Here is a 17290-nt window from a genome sequence, read left to right as displayed (position 1 = left end):
TGTTTGACCAATAGATTGTGGTAGAAATGATGTCCTGGAACTTCTGAGGCTAGATGCTAAGAAGACGTACAGCTTCTGCCTAGGCTCTTGGAGCACTTGATCTTGGGATATTTCCTTTGCAAATCCAGCCTCCATGGCATGAGAAGCCCAAGCCAAATGGAGACATCATGGGCAAGTGCTCTAGAGATGGACCCAGCTGAGGTCTAACAGAGCCAGGATCAGCTGTAAGCCACACCAGCCCCAGAACCAGACATGTAAGTGAAGGGGTCCTCTGGAAAGCAAATCCTCCAGCTACAGATACACTACCTGCCATGGACCAGAGACAAATCACCCAGCTGAGCCCTTTGCATATTCCTGACCCACAACACTGTGAGCAAAACAAACTAGTTGTTTTAAGCCAGAGTTTGTTTTTTTTTTTTAACTCATTCTTTTCTTAATGTAATTAATTTTTCAAATTACTAACATTCTCTAAAAATCAGGTATGATCTTCATACATATTTTTAAAAAATGAGAACTATAAACTGTGTTCTAGATAACCACTGTTCAATAGAACTTCTCTTTTTAATTTTTATGTTATATCAGAGTATACTTGATTTACAGTGTATGATTTTCAGGTGTACAGCAAAGTGATATCCATATATATGACATATATATGTCATATATATGATATATATATGACATATATATGATTTTTTTTCCAGATTTTTTTCCCATTTAGTTTATTACAGAATATTGAGTAGAGTTCCCTGTGTTATACAGTAGATCCTTGTTGATCATCTATTTTATATATAGTGGTGTGTATATGTTAATCCCAAACTCCTAATTTATCCCTCCCCTGCCCCACCTTTCCCCTCTGGTAACCATAAATTTGTTTTCTAAGTCTGTGAGTCTGTTTCTGTTCTGTAAATAAGTTCATTTGTATCATTTCTTTAGATTCCACATATAAATAATACCATATGATATTTGTCTTTCTCTGTCTGACCTACTTCACTCAGCATGAGTAGGTCCATCCCTGTTGCCGCAAATCAGGTTTATTACACAATAACAGAAAATTGGAACACTGACGGTGAGCTGTGAATTGACATTTCTAAAGGGGCTAAGGAGGATACGTTTTGATCACCAGATTGTCTGGGGTTGAGTCCAATAAAAGTTTCCGTCTGGAGCTGGGAAAACCAGGATAACACAAGGGAACAGCGGCAGTGAAATGCTTCAGGGGGCAGCAGCTACTCAGAGGCGGTGGGCACATCGTCCACAGGGTATCATCATGATTAAATGCTTACGGTTTTCTTTGGTTTTGCCCTCTATCTTGATTAGAATTTTGCAATGTTTACACGGCCACACAGAATAAATGGAACCATAGTTGACTCTTCAAGCTGTGCGTTGCTGACATCATTATGTTTGTCACATTTAGACCACTTCTAGTAGATAACTTTTTCTTTTCACTCTTTAGCACACTGAAGGGGAACACAAGACTCCCTCCCTCCCTCTTTTGATGCTTCATTCACTTTTACTTTCTCTATCCCTGGTCAAGAGGTGAGGGTCTCCCTGGAAATAATTAAGAATCAAAATAACAGGATAATTTTTTATATATTATCTCCAGGACCAACCTCCCTTCCCATATTATTGCTCACCTGCATTAGTGTTTTACTGCTCTTGTAACAAATTACCACGCACATGGCAGTTTAAGAAACACAAATTTATCTTGCAGTGCTACAGGTTAGAAGTAGAAAAAAAGCCTGGTGCACTAAATTCAAGGTCTCAACAAGGCTACATTCCTTTTCTAGAGGCTCTAGTTGGGGGGGGGGGGGGGAATCCATGTCCTTGCCTCATCCAACTTTTACAGACTTTCCTTAACTTATAACCCCCTTCCTCCGTCTTCAAAGCCAGCAATGTGGCATCACTCTGAATTCCTCTGCTGCCTCCCTCTTCCATATTTAAGGACTTTGGTTGCGTTGGGCTCATCCAGATAACTCAAGATAATCTTTCTCTTCAAAATTCAGCTTATTAGCATCTAAATCCATATGTGAATTGAATTCTCCTTTGTCATGGAAAGTAACATATTCACAGGTTCTAGGCAGTAGAATGTGGACATCCTTGGGGGTCCATTATTCTGCCTACCACACATCCTATGACCCTCCCCAATTTAGGCAGCTGCATGCCTAAGGGCCCATTATCCCAGGAGCAGGTTAGCACAGCAGAATCAGAGCACCAAGCAAGAGAAGGACATTTTTTTTTTTTTTTTAATTTTGGGTTTCAGAAGTTGAGGTCTAATTAGAAGGAATAATGATAATAGTAATAATAGGGAGAATCTGTGATCTGTTAGAGAAGTGGCTTCCCTCCCACCCATAAAGACTACTTGATCTGGGGGGAAGACAGCAATGTTGGAAGTCAAGCAAGATGACCTTGTTAAAGAGACCCTGTCTCTATTCCCACTACGCTAATGACACGGGTGGTTGGAAAGGACGAGGGCTGTAGAAAATCAGGTGGGTTTGAAGGATCTGAAGGCAAAGGGGGGTCTGTGTCTCACCTGCCGGATAGTGTCCAGTGGATGGTAAATGTGGTCGAGTGCTCTGCCATGAAAGCTTCCATCTACAAATGCCTTCATGGTCTGTCTGGATTAAGAGGGCTTCGGCCAGCTCCCCTCAGACCCTCATGTCCTGAGGGTTGTGTAGAAGAGCTGCTGGACATTCCTCATTTCCTCAATAGGGTGGGTAAGCTATCTAATGGTTAAAACCAGATGGCCTCAAATGACGAGTGGTGGGGATGAAGAGAACCAGCAGCAGATGCCAGGATGGACCATGCACCTATAAATCAGGTGGAACAGGGAGGTCCTGGCTTATGCCAAAAAGGAAAGAGAGTGATGGACAAGGGCCAGATGAGACAGCAGGTACTAGAGTTGAGAGGTGATGGGCAAGCATCAAGCATCCCCTCACTCCCATGCCTTACAAGTACCTCAGTCCCCTTGAACTTAGACATTCAGGAAGTGGTAGGAGGCAGCACACCTAAACTGACTAGAATTACGTTTCCACTGCCAATGGGTGGAGCAGAAAATAAATAAAATTCAGTTGTAGAAGCACTATAGGAAATTAAATACACGGTGCTCTTGAATTTCTGTGGCCCCAAATATCGTATCATATCCCCTACATAAATACATCAGTAGCTGTGGCTTTCATCATATCACACACAAATGACACTGGGTAAATCTCAAACAATTTCCAGTTACATCCTTTGGTTTTTCAGAAAACCTGTGAGTTCAAGAGCTATTGCTCTCTTTGAAAGATTAAGAAACTGAGGCTAATGAGGTCAACACATTTTAAAGCTCACCAATGACCAAGTCAGGGCGTAAGCCCACTTCACTCAGACCAGCCTTCTTTCCAAGGTTCTCTGCTGCTGTCCCTTCTCAGCTCCTCAGGAAAGCAGCCCAAAGTGGCTCTAACACGGAGAGTATTGGAGACATGTTCTTGGGCCTCCATCCTGCCCCCTTGTGGTGAGACCTTGGAAAGTCACTCTGCTTCCCACATTGGTGGCAAGTATATTCAGGAACAACAACTAATTAGCTCCATTTGGCTCTAGTGGAGAATGAAGTAAAGTGATGGCAAGGTTGGAAAGGGGCCAGATCAAGAAGGCACTGAATACCCGGCTAAGGTGTTCAGCTTGTAGGACAATGCTTCCCAAGTGTGCTTCCAACACACTCCCATGTCTCACACATATACACACTCATTACATTGTTACAAATTCAGATTCCTGGGACAGAAACCCGTCTATAGAATCAAAATTTCTAGTGTGGAACCTGGAATGTGCATTTTAAACAAGCACCCTTGGTCATTCCTATAAAACAAATCATCCAGTTAAGGACCCTCTTCTATAAGCAACAATGATCCTCACATATCTTCTTCTGTGTCCTTATCCCACATTTGATATTAAAGCTCCATGCAAACAAGGCCACCCCCCCCACCATGGCTTTGCCTTGGCCATCCCCACTCTTTTCCTGATGTACGTTGACCCCTCTTTTGAAGACAGTTAAGACACCAACTTCTCCAGGAAGCCTTCTACAAACCTTAGGTCTCAGCTGAAACTTCTCTTCTGCACAGGTGACATGTTCCCCACTGAGCGCACAGAAATAAGGCAGGCCCTACCTCACTCTCAACTGGACTGTAAGCTTCCTGGAAGGCTAAACCCCAGTGTGAATACACTGGGGAGGGCTAAGGCCCCAACTCATTTCCATTCTGAGCACCTTTATACATGATCCTATCCAGAGGTGTTTCTGGAGATTTGTAAACAGAATTCCTTCAAAGGTGTTCATTGTTCTACCTGGGGATTGAGAGTGACCACACCCTCAGACCCTTAATCCAATTAAGAGCTTACAGCGGACTGGTGGATCTTGTACCGGTGGGGCAGGGCAGGGCAGGGGCAAGGCCTGGGGTATTGGTGAACCAGAGGCCAGGAGCTCTCAAGGACCTACCTACTGGGTACTGATGCTCTAATATCTCATTTCATGCCTCCAACACTTCCAGGAGGTAAGTTTAATTATCCCGCTTTGCAGATGAGGAAACCAAGGCAGCCTGGTGTGTTGAAGGCCACAGAGGTAGGTGCTATGAGTAGTATGATCTCCCTTGACCAGCTGCCCCTCACAGGGAGGGGCCTCCAGCATGTAGCCTTGGCACCTGGGCCGGCACCACATTCACAGGCCAATGGCACTTACCACACATCCTGAGGTGTCCACCTGGCGGTCAGACACACACTTGAAGTTTCGAGTACAGCCCCCATTGTTCCGAGAGCAGTCACGGACGGGCCCAAAGGAGGACAGCAGGTCATTGATGGTTTCAAAGTATGTGGACAGCATGGCTTCTTCCCTTGGAGAGAAAGGAGATGGTTAAATTCCAGAGACATCTGTATCATCGGGTTCCAAATAATTTTAATGTGCATTTATTACTTTTGAGCTCATCATTTATTATACTCACAACGAAGAAAATGAAATACATATTTAAAAAATAAGAAGTAAAGAAAAACAAAAAGAAACAAATTCAACAGATATATCATCATATGACATGACGGTTGTCTAGGTTTTTGTTGTTGTATTTTTTTTGGCTGCACCTCACGGCTTGTGGGATCTTAGTTCCTTGACCAGGGACCGAACCCCAGCCCCAGCAGTGAAAGTGCCGCGTCCTAACAACTGGACCGCCGTGGAATTTCCGATGGTTGTCTAGTTTTGATAAAGAGGAATATATTTGGAACTTGGTACCCTTTATTTCATTAATCCTCATAATTTTGGAAAGTAGGCATGAGATTTCCATTTTACCAATAAGTGAACTGTGGCTCAGAAAGGTGAAGTATCATTCACAAAGTCAAGACATGGAAGCAACCTAAGTGTCCATCAACAGAGGAAAGAAGTGGTACATGTATACAATGGAATATTACTCAGCCATGAAAAGGAACGAAATAGTGCCATTTGCAGCAACACGGATGGACCTAGAGATTATCATACTAAGTGAAGCAAGTCAGACAGAGAAAGACAAATATTATATGATATCACTTACAAGTGGAATCTAAAAAAAATACAAATGAACTTATTCACAAAACAGAAACAGACTCACAGACATGGAAAACAAACTTACGGTTACCAAAGGGGAAAGGGAGGGAGGGATAAATTAGCAGAATGGGATTAACAGATACACACCACTATATATAAAATAGATTAACAACAAGGATTTACTGTAGAGCACAGGAAACTATATTCAATAACTTCTAATAACCTACAATGGACAAGAATCCGAAAAAAGATGTCTATAATTGAATCACTTTGTTGTACACCTGAAACTAACACAATATTGTAAATCAACTATACTTCATTTAAAAAAAAAAAAAAAAAAAGAAAGGTGAAGTGTTTTGTTGAAGGTCACCAAGCCTGTACCGTGGCAGAACTAAAGTCCGTGTCAAGCTCCATTTGGGTCCAAAGAGAAAGTTCTTCCCACTACACAACTCTTAACTTGCATTATACATGTTTTTACAGAGTCCAGACCTCCCCATAACAACTCTGCAACTCTGCAAAATTCCTATTATTCCAACGTTGTGCATGTAAATTGAAGCTATGGGAGGTGTGGGGCTTACGCCAAATTATCACACAGCCTATAACAGCAGAGCCAAGATACAAACACAGAACTGTCTGACCCTCGTACCCTAGAATTTTATTTTTCAGACTGTTGCATACAAATCACACCATCAATAATGGTAGCATCAGCTGTTGTAAAGGTGATAAGATTCTAGGCAAATGCATGACTCCTCCCAAATGAGGTTCACAAGAGACAAGACTAGACTAGCTACCACAATCCATGGATCTGCCAAAATTCTATTACATGAGAGATTCAAATGGAAGATTCTGGAAAAAGGGCCCCAAATAAGGAATATCGTAGCACTGGATTATTTATGATGCCTACACTTGCAGGAGATATTATTAAAGGGACACTACAGGCAGTAAAAAGAGGCACTATGTTCTTCCATGTTGTATGCCTCATGGAATCTGGAATTTTGAAAGAAGGGAGACGCTGGTACATGTACATGTCGTAAGAGGAGGCCAGTGAGCACTATTGCTGATGTCTCTGGACCATCCATCATCCCTTCCCCCATCCTTTCTCTCCTCAGGCTTGGAGCTCCAGGTTTCAGTCTCCCAGCTTATTCCCTGACTCCAGCCTTATCCCCTTCTAGCCCATCTTTCATACTGACTGCCAGTGAACTTAGTAAGTCCCCGCTCTAATTAGATACCCCATGGATCAATAGTTCTCCATTACTTATAGAAGAAAATCTAAATTGGTTTCATTGGCATTCAAGGTCCTTCATAATCTGGTTCCTGCCTCCCCGCCTGGCTACATTTTACCTGTCCTCAGAGTCTCCATTTGATACCCCCAGGTCTCTTCTCATTCCCTAAACACACAAACTTAGGTCAGGTTCACTGCAAACAGACTCTGAAACAGAGCATGGTATATACGAGGTTTATCAAGGAGCCCTCTTGGGATATCCTTGTAGGAAGTAAGCAAGGCAGGACTGGGCAGGGGAGAGGCTGTCCTGCCATGTGGCTGATGCCATGTAGATCTGAAGCCTCAGTTGGTCCTGAGGGGAGCTGTGGAGCTTGGATGGCCCTTTAGGGACACCCTGAATGCAGGCAAGGGATCCAGGCCTCTGCAACACCACATCAGCCAGTCATTGGTATGGCTGCCATCTGGAAGGGGGTATCCTTGGGAGAGGCAGTTCCTTGTGGCTGAAGGCAGTGCCCAATGAGAGACAGAGCTGTGAGCCTCAGCCACATTCTGGAGGATGGGTGGGTCAGCCCTGAAGAGGGGATCTGAGGACAGTATGTACATTTACCTTTCTGAATCCTTAACCATGCTTTACTGCCTGGGATGCTCATCTCCAAATTTTCTCCCTCGCGAAATCCTAAGAATCCTTAAAAATTATTCAAGTTCAAATTCATTCATTTATTCATATATTACAAATGTTTATTGAGTGTTTACTATGCGCCAGGCACCATTCTAGGTACTAGGGATGCAGTAGTGACATTGGACAAAGTCCTTACCTCCACCAAGCTTACTGTGACCTCCTTTGTGAAACCTTCTCTACTTCCCCCAAGCAGAATTAATTCCTTTTCCCTTTGAGTCCATTGTTTAAATCTATTATCTTACTGATCTTCATCAACAACTCTATGGTTTCCCAAAGAGACTGTAAGCTTCTTGAGTGAAAGGCTCATGACTTAGTCATTCCACTTTAGCCCCCAGCACAAGGCCTGGTAAGAACTTGTGTTAAGTAAATGTTTTTCAAGTGAAACAAAGAAAACACCAGAAGGCATGGATGCCACTGCCACCAATCAGTAATTTTACCAAGAGTATCTCCAAAGAGGACACTCCCATCCTCTTGGGTTCCCATCCCAAATCCTTCATGCTCAGGGCTGTTGTATAGGGACAAAAAAGAATATGTGAGGAAGAGAGCTGCAAGCTTACCCATCACTTCCTAACTTTATATAGACTGAGGTCAGGGTAACAGGTAGATGGAGGAAGAGAATCAACAGTCCCTGAACTGAAGCTCTTGGGAGACCCGCCACTTTTGAATCATGGAAAGGGTTGAGGGTCCTGGAAAGACATTAAGGCTATTAAAATATTAATACCCTGAGAAGGAGTGGTAAGTGAGGGAAGGAGATAAAGACGGAGGGAGAGACAATCTGAGAGAGTGTGAGAGCAAGAAAAGAGATAAACATATAGAGAATGTGCTGGAAAGAAAGAAGAGAAACCGAGAGGCAGAAACATCCTCATCCAGAACAAGGTGGATGGATGGATAGATGGAAGGATGGATGAATTGACAAGTGGACAGATACACAGAGAGACAGAGAGACAGAGAGTTAGAGAGACACACCCAGGAGTATCATAGAGAGGAAGACGGAGGCAAAGGGTGTAAAGAGAGAAAAAATGCAGAGCTAGATCAGGAGAAAGCAAGGGAGAAACAGGAGTAAGACCCAGAGATTAAAAAAGGAGAAAATACCAAGGTAAGGAGAACAAATGTGGAAGTGTACAGAGAAGGTGGAGAGGAGGGAGGGAGGGAGGGGAGGGAGGGAGAGAGGAAGGGGATGGGGGAAGGAGACAGACACAGAAAGACAGAGAATGAAAGTGAAGAGAAAGATACTGTATGAGTGGAAAGAGCAGAGACAGAACAACAGAGAGAAACAAAGGAAGAGGGGAAAAAATCAAGCAAAAATTTTCACCTTCCAGGGCAACCTGGCGACAGCTCAGGCTATACAAATAAGGAGGCTGTTAGCTTTTGAAAGCACTGATTCTGTATAAACATCAGTTATTACTAGGGGAACATTATTTAAAACACAAAGCCCTGACACAGGGGCTGTTACTGAGTTGAGAGCAGTGACTGTGTTGGTCTGGGAAGCGACAGAGGGAGCTAAGGCAGACACTGGCATTTTCTTAACTCAGGACTCAATCCCTCATTCCAGCTGTTGAATGCAGGATTTGGGGTCTGTTGGAGCTCAGAGCTGCCCCAATAGCAGGGCGCAAAGGGATGGAGGGAACAGCCCTGGAGGTGGAGGTGGAGGTGGGCTGGGGTGATGGGGAGATCCCGGTGAGAGTCCTAGCTTTGTCAGAAATCACCATCATCACCAACATCATCTCCATCATCTATGACTTCCTGAGCACCTGCTACAGGAGAACTGGGCTAGGTTCCTTTCCCATGCTGTCTCCATAGCCTTAAGGTATACATTTTTACTCCCCCTGTACAGCTGGAGAAACGGGATACTGGGGAGAGATGGCACTTGTCCTGGGTCGCATGGATGTGAAGTGTTGAGGCCAGGGTCTGCATGCAAGTCTGCCTGACGTCAGGTCGTGAGCTTTCTCCAGGCCACCGTTGAGCTTGTCCAACCTGCTCTGTGCCCTTGGGCAAGTCAGAGCTCTCCTAACTGTAAAGTTGGTAGACATCTATACCCATCCCTCTGTGTCTTAGGGGAGGAAGAACTGGAAGAACAGAGCCTGTGCCACCTTTGCACACTGCCCAGTGCCGCCTCCTGGCCTATGTACATGTCACAGTAGCCTCAATCCGAATTGGAATAAAAGAGGCCAACACCAGGGTACTGGTTTCCTAGAGCTGCCGTGACAAGTACGATAATCCAGGTGACTTAAAACAACAGAAATGTATTCTCTCACAGTTCTGGAGGTTGGATGTCCAAAATCAAGGTGTCAGCAAGGCCATGATTCCTCTACAGGCTCTAGGAGAGAATCATTCCTTGCCTACTCACAGCTTCCTGTGGCTCCTGGCAACACCTGGCATTCCTAATCTATTATGGCCTTATTTTAATTACATCTGCAAAGACCCTATCTTCAAATAAGGTCACGTTCTGAGGTTCTGGGTAGACACGAGTTTTGGGAGGATGCTACTCAACCCACTACTCACGGCTCAGAGACACGTCCTTAAGCTGAGCAGGACGGCAGGACAGAGGCGAGATTAACACCCTGGTCTTTGACTCTTAACGCCAGTGTTCCTCACGCCACACCTTCCAACTCCAGGTTCTGTGTTACACTGTGGTATTTACAAGGCCTGTAAAGTCTTAGAAAAAGGATCCCAGTAAAGCCATTTCTCCTTCATCTGAGAGGAGAAAAGACCAACATTAATTAAGTACCTAACACACCCCAGGCAGAACAGAGGTTGGCAAACTTTTCTATACAGAAATCCATAGTCAATATCTTAGGCTTTGCAAGCCATATGGTCTCTGTTCCAACTACTCAATTCTGCTTTTATAGAACACAAGCAGCCATAGAAAATAGGTGATGACGACACGCAAAATGCAGTGAATGAGCACAACTGCGTTTCGATAAAATTGTATTTACAAAAAGACACAGCAGACTGGACTGCCATTTCCTGTGTTACATGGGAAAACCTGCAGGTCAGTGTTGGAGTTTAGATTTGAACTGAGGTATGTCCAACTCCAGAACCCACATTCTTTCTCCTACATCAGCGGTCCCCAACGTTTTTGGCGCCAGGGACGGGTTTTGTGGAAGATAATTTTTCCACAAACAGGGAGGTGGGGGGCGGGGGGAATGGTTCAGGTGATAATGCAACCGATGGGGAGCGATGGGGAGCGATGGGAGCGATGGGAGCGATGGGGAGCGATGGGGAGCGGTGGGAGCGATGGGGAGCGGTGGGGAGCGGTGGGGAGCGATGGGGAGCGATGGGAGCGATGGGAGCGATGGGAGCGATGGGGAGCGATGGGGAGCGATGGGGAGCGGTGGGAGCGATGGGGAGCGATGGGGAGCGAAGGGAGCGGTGGGGAGCGGTGGGGAGCGGTGGGGAGCGGTGGGGAGCGATGGGGAGCGATGGGGAGCGATGGGAGCGATGGGGAGCGATGGGGAGCGATGGGGAGCGGCAGATGAAGCTTCGCTCGCTTGCTCGCTAGCTCGCCTGCCCGCCTCTCACCTCCTGCTGTACGACCCGGTTTCTAACAGGCTGCGGACCCCCGTCTACAGACTCTTTCTTCTGAACCTCACTCTTCTCATCTGCAAAATGGGAACAGCATCTTTCTAGCTCCCAACCATCTAGGATTATTGTGAGGATGCAATGACAAGATGCATAGGGTCATGTTTTACAAACTCAAAAACCCAATGCAAATACATTTATCATTCATTCATTCAACCAATATTTGAGCACCTACTGCATGCCCGGTACTGAACTGGTTATTATTACGTCTCTCCATTGGCCTCACTCTGCCTGTATTTCTGCATCTATTACGTCCAGCTGCTGTCTAAGATGCTTCCAAGCATCTCTCCAGTTCTGACACTCTAATTCTTCTTCTTCTTCTTTTTTTTTTTTTTGTTCTGATAATACTGGTTTCAAAACAGTCAGCCAGACCCTACCAGGCTGAGTGAGGCTGCCATCCCCTCACTGGCTGATTCCTTAAGTGTGAACGCATCACCTGGGTTCCATTTGGCGGGCCGAGTCAGCTGAGCCCCACGCCAGTGGCCGGGAACAGATGCTGACATGGCCCCCTGTTAATAAACACCAGGAAAGGTCTGTGTCACTCACAGAGAGGTGCTAATGGATAACTTAGGGCCCAGACAGTGACAAGTCCCCCACGGGTGCAGACTGACCACTCTCTGATGACAACAGGCAGCCTTGTTTCCTGAGCTCCCAGAGAGGGAGGCGCCGAGGACAGGGCTTGTCAGGAAGCAAGCTGCCTTCCCACCCTGCCCACCCCAGCCTCGCGTTCAGGGAGGCGCCTCAGCCCCAGCGGCAGGAGCAGCTGTGGAGAACAGTGATACGCGGCAGGTGTGTCCCTCAGCTTCACTCACCATGAGACCGGGGGTGAGTCCCTTATACCCTGAGCTTCCATTTTCTTGTCTGAAAAATGGGGATATTAATACCTAGCCGGCAGAGTTCGCGAGGGAAATAAATTAGATAATATATGCAAAATATTATCAGAAGGTGCCCGACAGCCAGCTAAAATTAGAATCATCTGACTGACCTGCAATATTGCAAAGGCCATGACTTGAGACTGTAAGGAGCTCAATGCAGGAGAGAAAAGGAAGACCTGGGGCCTCATAGTATCCGTTTACTCACTTAAATTTTTTCATTGATACCTAATTTGTCCCTGGGCTGGTTCCTGCGGGGAGGGGGGATATGGGGATAGATATGACATAGTATGTGCTGAGGAGGAAGGGAAAAACAAAAACAATTAACCTCACAATATAACTGGGGCCACAGGACTATAAAGAGGCCTCCGCATCCACCCAGACTCTGGTAGTGGGGGGTCAGACGAGGCTTTTTGGAGGAGGCAGTATTGAACCTGAGGCAGAAAGGCTGAGCAGGAATTAGCCACGTGAAGGAGGGTGGCATGAGACAAGGGTATTCCAGGCAGAAGTTCCCCCTGATCGGGGGAACTTCAAGCAATTCAGGGAAGCTGGAGTGTCGAGGAGGAGATGGGGTATGGCAGAGGCTGCCGGGAGACAAGCTAGACAAGGTTCCGTGTGCCAGGCCGCGAGGATTCTTCCCTTCACCCTGGGAGCTGCACGCATCCACCCAAGGGTTCTAGAAGCAGATTCTGCTTTTAGTTAGACTAATAACACAGACTACGATTTTTTTTTTTTTTTTTTTTTTTTGGGGTACGCGGGCCTCTCACCGCTGTGGCCTCTCCCGTTACGGAGCACAGGCTCCGGACGCGCAGGTTCAGTGGCCATGGCTCACCGGCCCAGCCGCTCCGCGGCATATGGGATCCTCCCGGACCGGGGCACGAACCCGTGTCCCCTGCATCGGCAGGCGGACTCTCAACCACTGCGCCACCAGGGAAGCCCAGACTACGATTTTATATAATCATGATGGCAATAACGACAACAGCAGTAATGATAGTTCATGATTATTGAACGTTCGTAATATGCCAGGGAATGTTTCAAGCATGACATGTGTCGGCCTTCCTAATCCACACGAAACACAGTGACGCGAATGATATGCTCATCCCCGTTTTAGGAAAGAAGGAAGGAAGTCCCTGTTTTGAGGATTAAGCAGTTTTGAGACCAGCTGAAGATCATGTCAGGAACAGTGTTAGGACAGTGGCTGGCACATGGCATCTGCTTTATCAAGATTAGCTGGTAGATGGCTTCTGGGCCGGGGTGAGCTGGCATATGGCACAGGGAAGCAGATTTGGGCTTTTTTAAAGTCGGAGCTATTGAGCGATGGGAACACTATCTCCCAAGGTCCTGCTGCTGCTGGTCACTGCAGGAATGCAACCTGAGGAGGGATGGCCATTTTCTGGGATTGGGGCGGAGGAAAGTCAAGCTTCGGGGGGAGGGCAGTACAATATCACAGTGAGAGTCACAACGATGGCTGCTGTCTATGGAGAACTTACAACCTGAGAACTTGACTTAACATGGGGTATCTCATTCTTTCTTTATTTTTATTTTTATTTTTTTCTTCTGGCCACATGCATGTGGGATCTTAGTTCCCCAACCAGGGACTGAACCCGTGTCCCTTGCATTGGAAGCGTGGAGTCTTAACCGCTGGACCACCAGGGAAGTCCCTATCTGATCGTAGGGCTTGCTATAGCCCTATGGGATGGTGCCATTCTTATCCCCATTTTGTTGATTAACACAGAGATGCACACACTCGGATCAGGACCTGGTGCTTACAGAGGTGAGGGGACCTGCCCTGTGACACACCGTGGCTCTGCTCTGATGTGTCCATCTCCGATCCCAGTAGGGTCCTGCCTTCCTCCTAAGGATCCGTTCCCACCTGGAGATTCTGGGACTGGCGTTGCAGCTGACCCTGATCATTCCCCTTCCTTTAGCAATCATGGTTTGCACTAGTTTAGGTCAGGAATACATATCGCTGTGCTGAGCGGTCTCATAGCTTCTTGTGAGCGCCTGTGTCTTTGAGAAGCCTGCCAGCTTCCTGCGTGCAGAGACCCTCCTCACTCGCTTCCCCCTGCATGCTGGGTATGTGGCAGCTGTTCACTGAACAAGCAAGGACGAGGCGGAGGGATGAATGAGGCCCTTCAGCTGTGTGGTCTTGGGGACAAAGAGAAAATGATTCTGTGTGGCCACTGCCCATCTGTGAAATAGGGACAATAAAATTCAGCTCACAGGGTCATGGTGAGGACTCCAGGAGAGAGAAGATGTAGATGGCCCTCACCATCATCAGGCCCATGCAGACAAGGGGCTGCTGTATCTCAGAAATGCATTTGTTTATGTCACAGATATTTACCCAGCACTCACCACCGTGGAGGCTGGAGGTTAAATATACAGAAAAGAGCAAAACATATAGACACGGGCTTTGTTCTCCTGGAACTTATAGCTCAGTGAATGGAACACAGCCACCCAGCAAGTCCCTGTCACTGTATCTATACCCGTATCTGTATCTACATCTACATCTGTGTCTATATCTATAATTACAGATTATGATAGACGCTTACAAAATACAGGATACCAGGAGAGCATGTGGCAGAGGGGACAATCTAACCTAGGGAACTGGGGGTGGGAGTTGGGTGTCGGGGGGAGCATATTTCCCCGGGGAGTGTCAGGCCCTGAAGCAAAACCAGCCAGTGGCCTGGAGAAGTTCTGTCACATCTGGGCTTTCCCCAGGGGTGCTGGGATAATGTGTGGCCCATGCACACACAGTGACCCTGGAGTCCATCTGATCTCTGAGGCCACCCTTCTTTGGCAAAAAGCTACCTCCCCCACCCTGCGTTGACTGCTCACTCATAGAAAGCCTCCTCCTTGCCGACCCCCCGCCCTTTCTCCTGCCCCTTGCAAATCCCATCATTATATTCAAAAGAAATCAAAAAGGTTCAGTGACAATGCTGAGGCTTGATCTCATGGGGAAGCTCATTAAGGTGGGCTCCGAGAGGTAGAAAGGCGCCGTGTTCTCCAGAAGCCCTCTTGCCCAGCGATGGTGGGAGACCCTGGTGTCCTGGGAGGGCAGAGGGGCTTGCCTGAGAGGGGCAGAGGAGAGCCCACCATTAGGGAGTAAACAGGGCTGCATCCTCCAGCAGGACAGGCTCCGGCTGGAGGCTGGAGGACTGGGGTCTGGGTCTAGCTCTACCTTGTACTGCTATGTGTCCCCAGGTAACCCTCTACCCTCTCTGGGCCTCTACTTCCACATTTATACAATGATGGGATGATTGCTAAGGGTCCCTCCGGCTCAGATTTCTAGTAACCTTATGTGACTTCCCACGATGGATAGGTGGAAATGTAAGAATGAGGGAGGGAGGGATAGAGAATAGCCATGGTTTCCATTGTATCCATCATATCCAATATTTCCATTGTTTTGCATCTAAGGAAATCAAGGGACGTATAGAGTCAGCAGGGAAACGAGAAACAAATACAACTGTGCTACCAGGAGGAAGCCCTGGGCTGAAACCCAGACCCTGCCACTTATTAGCTGAGAAGACAGGTCACTCCACCTCTCTGAGCTCAGTTTCCCCATGCATGGATCATGGATAATAACCCTCTTAGGTTACGTGAGGATGACATGAGGTAATAAAAGCTCCGTGAAGGCAGGGGCTCTGTCATGCTTACTGCAGTCCAGTGCCTGGAACATTGTACCCAGATTTTTGTTGGACAGATGAATGAATGAATGGGCGAATGAGTGAGTGAATGGATGAAAATGTATGTGAACCACTGCACGGATACCCTCGCTTTTATTGTTGTGGTTGTTACTGACAATAGCCTGCTTTTTGGGCTGAAACCCTGAAAGTTACTCCAAGCTGGGAAAACAAGCGTTCTTAACTCAACCTGTAACCCTTCTGTCAGTCTAGAGAAGCATATGGGCCACATCTTCGAATAATGTTTTGAAACGCACAAGATCAAATACAAAAAGCGTTACATAAGAAACCACTTATCAAAACATTTTTTTAAAAAGCCAACTGGCATATAATGATATATATGCTTCTTTATTGACACATTAAATAAAAAGGTCTAGGAACAGATGTAATAATGACCATAAATTGGAAGTAGTGAAGAGAATAAACTATGTTTTAAGACATCTGCAACAAATGAAACAACAAACTTAAGATGATATAAAACTACATGTGATTTCTCTTGGCGAAAAAGTCACAGGTGCTATTAACACACCCATGTCTGCAATAGAAGGAAATGCTAAATTTCAGTGAGAAGTTGGTGTAAGTGAACATTTATTATTAGGGGATTTCATGGACCAGCACAGACCCTGGATTGAGAGCCTCTGCCTAGACGTTGATAGAGAAAGCTTCTCCCCGAATATCTGTCGATCTGTGAATATAGCCAGAAGCTTGGGTCCAGATAAGAAGAGACAGGAAATTAAAACTCAGTTACGATCACACCAAAATCACTCCTTCCTGGTGGGGCATATGTGGTGTGGGGAATGGGGGACAGACTTTGCCTTCAGAAAAAGAAAATTTTAAACTCTTAAGGGTGTGTCCTCACCCAAGTGATCTCCCTCTCTGAACTTCAGTTTCCTCCTCTATAAATGCACCGTTGCAATGTTCCCTCAGTGCCTGGAGGGCTGGGTGAAATAAACGAGGCAATGCACCTTGTGCAAAGAGGCGAGTGCTACCCCTCAGTGCCCCCCTTCGATACCTTCTAGGGTGAGACAAGATTTTTGCAGCCACTCACACTTAAGAGCTGCTGAATGTACCACAACAGGGATGCACTGGCACCTACTGAGTAGCAAGCCATCTGCTAGATATTCAGCACTCAGAGGTGCCCAGACAAAGCCCCACTCTCAAGAAGTGCATAGACTGCGGCCAGAGACAACAAGATTTATAAAGTGGAGTGAATACTTACAGCACAGATGCATAAAAATACATGAGATCTCCTAAAGGAAGCAAGGAATTCTTCCTGGGCCGGTTGGGGAAGGATTCTTGGAGGGAGTAGCAATACATTGGCTCTTGAAGGAAGACGAGGACAAAGATGAGGAGGAAAAGGAAAGGAGAAGAAAGACAGGACAGGCGTTAGAGGGTAATGTGTGTGGGGAGTGGGGGAGACAACATGCCAGAGAAGGGAAAAGAAGCCTGGAGAGTGCAGTTCTATCCCATAAAGTAGGGAAATCGATTCTATAATATAGGTGCAGGGAGGAAATAACATTCCAAGCATTGTTAGAACAAAGGAAGAAAAGAAATGTGAAAAGAGAATACTTTGAAACATCAGAAAGCATTCGGGATGCCAGTGAGAGGACTCTGAGCCAGAAACCCAGCTCTGCCTGGAAGCTTCACTGTGTGACTTCAAGAGAGTCACTTGGTATCTCTGATCTTGGCTTCCTGATTGGTCAAATGGGGATTATAGCACCT

The 17290-nt window shown here is 46.3% G+C and overlaps 1 protein-coding gene across 1 annotated transcript in view; it reads right to left on the bottom strand.

Annotated features, from left to right (window-relative positions):
- Nucleotides 1-17290, bottom strand: part of ASTN2 (astrotactin 2) — a 915753-nt gene that overhangs the window by 355302 nt on the left and 543161 nt on the right. The window contains exon 11 of the mRNA XM_032635679.1: nt 4703-4853. Within this exon, the coding sequence (XP_032491570.1) occupies nt 4703-4853 (151 nt within the window). The remainder of the gene's footprint in view (nt 1-4702; nt 4854-17290) is intronic.

This window comes from Phocoena sinus, chromosome 6 (assembly GCF_008692025.1).
Source record: "Phocoena sinus isolate mPhoSin1 chromosome 6, mPhoSin1.pri, whole genome shotgun sequence".
NCBI classification, from domain to species: domain Eukaryota; kingdom Metazoa; phylum Chordata; class Mammalia; order Artiodactyla; family Phocoenidae; genus Phocoena; species Phocoena sinus.
The sequence above is the reverse complement of the archived record's forward strand: the minus strand, read 5'-3'. Positions and strand labels throughout refer to the sequence as shown.